Source organism: Antrostomus carolinensis, unplaced genomic scaffold, assembly GCF_000700745.2.
Source record: "Antrostomus carolinensis isolate BGI_N321 unplaced genomic scaffold, ASM70074v2 scaffold16013, whole genome shotgun sequence".
Taxonomy (NCBI): Eukaryota; Metazoa; Chordata; class Aves; order Caprimulgiformes; family Caprimulgidae; genus Antrostomus; species Antrostomus carolinensis.
The window spans coordinates 41010-50405 of NW_010303270.1; the positions used below are offsets into that span (position 1 = coordinate 41010).

Below are 9396 nucleotides of genomic sequence, written 5' to 3' on the forward strand. Positions count from 1 at the left end.
TGAAAAAGGGTATTTCTTTCTGCTGAAGACCTAAACTCTAAATTCTTTACTGATAGTAGAGTCTCTTCCTTTCCTTTCCAAGACAAGAATGTCAGAAAAGGCAATTCTCAGTGGCCTCCCACCGCATTTTTATAACAGTCTAGAGTCCTCTTCTAAGGAATGGGAAGCAAGACATCCATTTTTTTCCCTCTGCTGAGGTTATCCAATTTACTTTTCACAGAAGACTCTTAATACCAAACTACATATTTTCTTTTTAAAAAATCAACAAAACAAAATGAAAAAAACAAATCCCCAACCAAAGAAAAAATCCTCAATTTTTAAAGACTGTTTTAAAATATAATCAGAAGAGGAGGTAGCAACAGCATTGCCAGTCTTCCATATATGCAACGAGCCTGAGGCATATAACACTCAGCCAATAATTGGAGACAGATTCATTTCCCTACTCAGTGTGAGAGAGTTTCCTCTCACATCTGACATCGAAAAAGAGTTCTGCAAGCTGATATTGGGGAAGTTACTTTTGTCCTTAAATTCAAGCTTTTTAATGACCATGCAGAGAACTCATGATTCGTTGGGCCAGGAAGAACACAGTAGGAACATGACATTTCATAGACCCCCCATTAGCTAGGACACTCAAAAAACCAGAAAACCAGATTCCATTCCCAAAATAGTTTTTCAATTTTATCCAACATATCTATCCTGATGACTAAGTCAGTCTCCCAGGACATGAGTCTAGGACTTCCACCCCTCCAGACAAGATAGGAAATTGACTTTAACCTTCCCCTCTTCCTAGGCAAGGCTTAAATATATGATGTAAAATGTAGCCTCTCGGGGAGATTTTTAAAGATGGTTAAGAGCCTTAACTGCATTTTGTAATTTTTGGTGGTTTGCGTTATCAGTGCTCTGAGAATGCCAATTAGGAGCTCTTCAGAACTATCTTCTGGACATTTATTATGTATAGTGGTCTTGGGTACTGCCCTGCACCATTCTGCAAGATGACAACCTGCACCAGGTACCTGTAGTGGCATAAATCTAGTGACACAAGGACCTTGATTACAAGTAAGCACCAACTGAAATATTGCAGCTGTGATTTTCAAGTGACAGTAATAGGTGGAGGGATCTAAATTTTACTCAAATTCTGCCTTAAATGCCTAAAACATTCCTTGAAGTTTATTTCAGCTTGTCTAAAATTAAGTATAAAAAGAAAGCTGACACTTTGCTTCAGAGTAACAATCCAACTGGTGAGGGATGGAAAGCCTACTGGTTTATAGGCTACAACTAGATATTACATCAGAAACTGTCTAATTGCATCCATCAATTCTCTCTAGCAACTATCAGTTCTATTTTTTTCCCTGGACCTCTGCATTAAAAGTTGTGTTTAATACTGCAAAAAGAAAAGAACATACTTGTTTTGTCCAATTGTTTCAAAATCCTTCACAATAATTGTCAGGGAAGAGGAATTATCCAGAGCAATTCCTTTCAAGTCAAATTCAAGAATCTGAACAAAAAAAATGGAGTAAAACCGTATTATAATTACAACTTATGTGTAAATTATTTAACAGCAGAGTACTGTATACAACAAAATTATTCAGAAATAAATTTTGCATTTAGTGAGGGACAGACCAGATCAGCTTACATTTGTGAAAGCAAAGTTAAAAATCTGGGAACATGCTCATAGTACATTCTTGATTTGCTAGTTACTAGTAACAATAACAGAAAAAGAACTAAATAGCTTAGTACTGAGCCATTGCCTCTTTTGCAGTTCTGCTTCCTCACACTAACATAAGTATTTTCTTATCATAAGATCTGATATTATTCCCTTGCAATACTGGTTGAAGTCAGTCACTGTTGAATTTAGACAAGTATTTGTAGGTTCCCTTTTTTTGTATTCCTGGTTACAAAATGTAAGAATAATCTTTAACTTTCATTTCTGGTTGTGAAAAAACACTACTAAGAACATTTTACCCAAGAAAAACACTACCTAAGATCAAAAATAGGAGCAGTCCTACAAATAAACCAGGAGGAACTTCAATACATAATTTATTCTAATTCTGCAGGGTTTTTTCTAGGATATAATAAAGGATCCAGTTATGTTCCCACACATGTGGCTAAGCAATGGCCATAAATATTACTTGGTCCACGATAAGAAGGAACAAAACCAGGCCACAGACTCAACAGATACCCATCTACTTTTACATAAAATGTTACTTAATGAATTGTAATGCATGGCGTAAGATGAATCCATTCAGCTGCATTTACTAACACCTTGTAAGAACACATATCACTAGTTCCTGTTTCTAACCAATATTCACAACTGTAGAAATTGACTCACCAATTTTACAAGCATTTTGCCTTAAAAAAGAATAAGAATTTATTTTTAAAATGTACCTCATTCCAGACAGGATTAAGTTCACTGTCAATTTTCTTTGTTTTCTTTTTTTCATCTGCAAATACAAACAAAGTGTCATGATCTGTTTTTGCCAAAGCAGTATACAAATATCACAATTTTTCTTTTCATTTTTCAAAAGAAAGTGTGAGCCTTACAATTCTTTTTACCTCTTCCAGTAGCTGTATATTTTATAATCAAAAAGTGCCCTTTAATTTTAGTAGTTGAAACTTTTTATTCTGTTTTGTTTAAGCATAGCTAGATGTATCCCCAAAAAGCAAAATTAATGTTTAGGTTTCTCAACCTTTTATGACCCTTGACTGAAACTTCAGTAATGGTGAGAGAAGACAGACTGAAAGACTTGGAGACATCAAACAAAAAGTAATCTCAGAGTGATAACGGTAGTAAAGAAAATGTGTTACACATTTACCATGTCCAAGTTACAAAATACTTGTAAGTGTACAGCTCTGAAATAAAATCACTTGGAAAAAAACCAGCTTAAGATTATATGCTTAGTTTCTGCTTTAAATGAGCAAATATTAGCAGAAATACACATGCACATTAGAGGAAATGCAGTCCTTCCTGAAAAAATGGTTTCTAAAGCTTATGCATATCACTTCACTGACATTTACTATAGACTAAAAATTACAAATATTCCATACTTCATGGTAAAATTCGCATTTGGTCAACCTACAAATCATGGGAGTGTGGGGTGTGGCATTTCAATTCAAATTCCTTTTCCTGAGAGGAATAATACAACTCAAGAGTTGCAGAGGCCCTTTGCGGGCCCCCCTCACCTATTAAAAAGGGAAACAAAATTCTGTTCTTACAAGAGGTTAAAGGCAAGTAACATGCCATGGCTTTTAATTTTTTAGTTGCATAGCTCTGATGGAGAACAAGTCTTGGCATGACAATCAGAAGCACAAAAGAACATTATCAAACATGCAGCTCTCTCAACAGAAATTGCATATTTTAGTGATAACAAATGGCTATATTTAAGTTCAGTCAGTAAACTAACTGCTGATCTATAAAATGCTCAGCCACCACAAGAAGGCTAAGTTTCAGACATGTTCCTTGTATTTAAGGACTACAGTAAAGGTAACAGCATTTTTATTATTTGCAAGTTATGGCTATACTTTGCCAGGAAAACGTTGCAAAGGCCTGGGAAGCATATGCCATATGGGCAAGTTCATATACCCACTATTCAAGCAACAGACTGTTGTGGCTCTTTTTGTTGGATGAGAACGGGATGTACTGAAAGACAGAGAGTCAGCCCATACTGCAAATTGCAAGAACTGACTCACATTTATGTAACAGGAATTGTCTACAATTTATACAGGATATTGACTCACATCGTACCACAAAGGAAAGAGCATTCATAACATACTATGCTGTGGGCTCGCATTTTGCAGAACTAAGAACTAATTAGCATGCTAGTAAGAGAAATTCAACTTCATGTTATCTAACAGGAGACAAAGCACTTTCAAAACTGAGTATCCCGGAATATCTGAGGTTTGGCACTGGTACTGCAAGTCCCCCTACAAACAGGAGCTGGGAGTCAGGAAAAGATGTTCTCAGTCCTGGTGAAAAAAGCAACAGTTACAGCTGTTTGTAGAGCAGATAGTGAATCATGGACCTGATCCTGAGGGAACTCATGGATAAAAGTCCTGTGATCCCTGCCTAAGCTCAGATGTAACTCTGTAAGGTAAGGAAAGCCCTGGCTTGAACAACAGTCAACACAATTCTTGACAAGGAGTAACATTTTCCGCTCTGAACTACCCATGTTCATCAACACAAGAGTAAGATTTATGATCCCACTAACAATATGCATATTCGAGATTATACTAAGAAAAAACTTGTTGTGTTATGCATTTGTGTGAAAGTTGGATGAAAAACACTGGGGAAAACAGCTTCCACTGGGTTTTACTTGTAATTTTAAATCAGTCTGAGTGTAGCATTCACATTCCCAAGCATGTATTTTGCACGCATTTTCTTCTCTTTACTGACTTTCTTTTTATTACACGTTTTATCATTCTTTTCATGCACTGGGGGGTTTTTTGTTTGTTTTTTTTAAACTGCCAGCAGAGAGCTTTCTTCTTCCCAACAAAAAAATTTTTGCTAAGCAGGGTAAGGTGGACTGCCCAGTTATTCCAGGAGCTCACATAAATTCCAGATCTTCAGGCTGCCTTCTTCTACTGGTAATGAATCTAGCTGCAGTGGCCAAGACTGTAAACCACATCAGGATAAACTGTAAGACAGGGCTAATCATCATTTTTTGTTTGGCCCTGCCAAGAAATAAGAGTAAGAAATGATAATGGATACAGGAGTAGGACACTCCATATACTTGTTTCTTTAAAAACTAACTGCAATAACCTTAGTACTGTAGAAGAAATAATTATTTGCTTTATCTTAATAGAGGCTTTATACTACCACATGTAGTTTAATATTTTCAATTGGAAATGAATGGAATAAGAACTTAGTGACAGTCAATGAGATGACACAGTGTTCAAAGAAATTCATTCAAGATGAGCTGTTTAAATAACTGTCCCATCATTAGAAAGATAATTACAATACTGCAAAACAACCAGTGCTCACATCTTAATTATTTTTTTCTATTATATCTAGCATTTTTATCAATTTCAGCAGGTGGGGAACAGCAGAAGCAAACATTATCTTTTAGAAGAGCCTTAAGTCTAAGATTCATGAGAGAATCACATTTCAGTTCACTAAAATGTGATTCTCTTCACTTTTCCATAAAAGTTCACTTCACTTTTCCATAAAACCTTTGTGAATGAAGAATTAAGATTGCACAGTGGCAGCAACTGCATGATCAAATAGGCAGACCTCCAAAAACCAGGAAATTGAAATTAGGGTAATTTAATTCTCTGAAAAACGGAAAATATAAATTTAGTGAATAATTACACTCTAATACTCCTTTCCTACACACACTGAAATATAAACTATCATAGCTACGAACTACTGAAGGCCTGCTGGAAAGCTCTTAGATTAAGCACAAATGGAAAAAGAATTTTATTGAAGTTAGGCCAATCAAACTGAATGCCATTTCATATCAGTTTTTAATGCATAAAGCTGAATGAGGCAGTCAAAAGGAATTATCAAAGCACTACATGTCCTAATATTGACTGCACATATAAGCAATTGTGTCTCAATTTTTACACCAAAATACAAGAATCTGACATATTTTTCTCCAGTTTGGTATATCTGACAAACCAAAAGACTTGTACTGGTTTAATTATTACCACTTAGTGCCACTTCAGCAAATGGCAACAGTTTTTCATATTAATTTTACTAATAATTTGTCTCACGTAGAGTGACAATGAACTCAGAATCCTGCAGTAAGAGCACCCAGTTCCAGACAGCAATACACGTTTACTCTCAGGGTGTAGTTCTCTTTGAACAGTGAGTTGTTCTTAAAGTAAATAGAAGAAAAGTTCCATCCCACTGGACTGAACATAAATGTGTAAAAAAAAGACAAACGCTTGCATAAACCCCCTCTATTGTAAATGAGATACCACAACAGGGACAGCTGCCTATTTCCTCTTAGTATGTACCTAATAAAGGTCACTGTATTAATTGTACTGACTGTATAGTCTATATGTAGCTTAGCTATACAAATTTGATGATGTCTATTGCATACATAAACTATACTAACATATGTGTTTATATGTTAAACATATAAAGTGTTTGCAGAGTCACTTACATACTCATAGTTGCAAGATCATGGCCTTTTTCTTAGCCGTAAAGGTCTGATCCTGAGAGGTACTGTGTGTTTTCACTGAAGTCTTAAAATTACTGAACCTGACATCAGCAAAAGCTATGGAAGTTAAAGTTTGAAAAAAGCTAACGAGCAAAACACTGTTTAATGAAATGTCAATTTCCACAGCAATTTTCTGTCAAATGAGTGCTGTTCTCCAAGACTTCTCCAAGAATACTCCAAAGTCAAACAAGAACATGCAAATGCACTGTAGGGCTATGGCCAAAGTCCTGCAAATGCCCAAGCTGAAATTTCCAAGTGTGGCAAATAAAATCCCAATTGTGTTTTTTCAGTCCCCCAGGAGCTACAGAGGGTATGGACTACTGTTAAAGACTGCTGCCCTTTGACAAACACCTTCCCAAAAATAAGACTGGTTTCCCATCTCTACACACCAACAGGGTGAGGAGGAACAGCGTGTATATTTAAAAAAAAAATTAAAATCTATAAACAGCTAGGAGTTCAACATATTTCAGGTATGATCCCTACACCATTGCACCTGGCAACCAGGTACTCCACTTACAAATTACATCAAAGCTGCTCAATAGCTGGCAAAAGCCTGGTATTTTCTGCCTGCCTCAAATCCCTCTGGACAGAAACCAAGAAATCAGACTGCTGGTATGCAGTAAAACCACATAAAAAGAAGTGGTATAATAAGAAATTAAATATCCTACTAAAAAACTGTCACAATTATAAAGTTATATTTAAGACAATGGTTAAACATGTTTGTGAACATTAAAATTCCCAGTTATAGCACATAAAGGATAAATATAAACTCATTCCTTTAATGTCTGTTGCCCAATTCCTGTGTTTGGATAACTGAAGGACTGAGAAACAAATCCAGCAATGCAGAAGAAAAAAATAAATCTGTAACTTATGTTTACCAGGTAAAACTGAATTGCATTAGAGCACACAGTAGGAACAAAAGACATCATCAAATTTGTATAGCTAAGCTAGTTATAGACTATACAGAAGAAGTGAAGGCATAAACCAGCTCTGGAGTATGAAACTGCAGGAACAGAGTAACAGAAAGGCAAAACTGGAATAGGAAAGCAAAGAGAAAGACAAGCAACTGGAAAGAGAATATGAATGCTTAAGAAGCAGCAGAAACAAATGGAACAAACTAGAGAAATTACAGTACACCAGTAACAGCACTTTTTGCAGGGCAAACAAAATAATATTTTAAGAATTAGGAAGTTCTAAAAGCTACTGAGACAGGCTCAGCCACTTGCCCTGACACATAGGGAGTAAAAAAAAAAAAAACCAAACTTGAAAAAGGAGGAAAAGAAAGGAAATGGAATGATATCACAGCTTTGTGATGCTGAAATCAAGTACCCAAAAAAATATTTTGGAAGTTAAGGTACTGGACATGCACTGCCTTGTCCTTTTCCATTGTCCAGCAAAATGTCATGATTTCAGATTGCGTTTCTGAAGGTGACAAACCCCCACAACGATTTTTCATACTTTAGGAAACACAATTCCCATTTCAGTGCAGGTTAGGAAACCAGGTCACCAGGAATTAAGATAGTTTGTCACAGCTTGGTTTCATGTATTACATCTTCCAAAATTGCCTTGATGTTTCTGCACCTTAAAGATTTCAATACTTAAAATCAAGTTCCTTTAGTCCAGTCAAGTGAGGAAATTATGGCAACCAGTAAAAACATGCTGTAAAATAGATCAGCTGTACATACAAATGCTATTTTTATCAGTTTTCTCCTTCTCCCATAGGTATCTGATAAGTAAGGAAAGTGTAAAATGTGGTTTCCTTCCTAAATCTTTATTTAAAAATAACTAATCTGAACAGGCAAAATTATAACGTGTAATTCAGTTTGTAAAAAAAAAAAAAAAAAATCAAAACAAAAATAAAATGCTTCCAGTAATAGTACTGTTGTTTTTCAACATGATGGTTATAAAAACAATAAACCAGTCACAATAAAAATTGGTGTAACACTGAGCAGTAGCTGGGCAAAGTAATCAAGACAGAGGAATGATTTTTTTTCAGATGACAAACAAGAAGATAATCTTCAATACCAGAATTAAAAGTTACTTTATGCAGTTAGATTTGGTTTTTTAAAGCAAAGGGCTAAGCCTTTGCAAAAGCTTGTGAAACACGGATTCTGAAACAGAAGCACTGCTGGACAGAAAAGACCAATGCACTCCACCCAGTTCAATGCACTCACTCAGGTAACTCCTGTCTCTCTAATTAAAGTCTTCCCTAAAGTCACATCAGATGTAACTTCAGGAAAACATGTTTTCACAGATTTCCAAATACTTACATAGGGCACTCTCCTTCAGAAAACCTCCTCCCTGGGTACATTCATTACAGCTTTCCTTACCTTTAAAAATAACAGAAACAATAGGATCTGGTTTCCCAAACTTGGTTTTAGGGATATTGGTAGCAGATTCCACAATCACCCGAAGCATTGTTTCCAGTCTTGACTAAACGTCGATTGTTACCAGAGAAATTCAAGGAAGTCCTAAGTTTCAGACTCCCTAACTTCTGGACTGAAATGCTAGCAGGAAGAGGAGGCAGGGAATAGCTGCCTTACAGTAAAGCTCTCTGGGTGGATCTATGACGGACTAGCTACTGGAGGCTATGAAAAAAAAAGTACCTGTAAATTGACACCAATTACTACGTTGCTACACAAAAAGAGCTCTTGCTACTGAAATCAAAGAAGGCGTAGTGTAAAAACGAGTGCAGATTTTTTTGGTTGCTTTTATTCTTAAGCTGCGTAGTAAGTCTTGTAAGTAACCCAGGCAAGAATAAGCATAAGCAACGTGAACACTAAGCACAACTCCAGTACTCAGGATACATCACATCTGCCTCTTGGTATTCCGAGGTATTAAATTTCACGATAGCTTATATTTTTTTTTTTCCTCTTAATCTTTAGAACTTGTTTGTGAATGTTGTTAGCTTGCCTCCGTGTCAGTGCGTGATCACAAAATACCCAGGGTCTTCAAAACCAGTTCAAGTGCTCCTCCTTCAGTTGTGCTCCGGAACAACCACACTTCACCCAGAACAAATACTGCAAGTGGAAGCATTTAATATACTGAAGCTAGAAAATCTCTTGGAAAAAATATCAAAATATATATGCATAAGTAAAAAATAAATAATAACTAAGGAAATACGTGCAAAAAATGTGAGAGGATCCTCTGTATTGTTTGGAGGCCAATAAATATTTTGTCTTAACATAAATATAAGCAGACTTCACTAAAAAGAAACTATGTAAAACTTCCATAA

General features: G+C 35.9%; 1 protein-coding gene across 1 annotated transcript in view; it reads right to left on the reverse strand.

Moving 5' to 3' along the window:
* The window catches only part of MYOF (myoferlin), a gene marked incomplete at its 3' end in the record, with an annotated part of 49568 nt that extends 40989 nt beyond the window's left edge, over positions 1 to 8579 (reverse strand). The window contains 3 exon segments of the mRNA XM_010164048.1: positions 1404 to 1495; positions 2386 to 2441; positions 8492 to 8579. Coding sequence (XP_010162350.1) covers positions 1404 to 1495; positions 2386 to 2441; positions 8492 to 8579 — 236 coding nt within the window.
* Between the last annotated feature and the right edge of the window lie 817 nt (positions 8580 to 9396).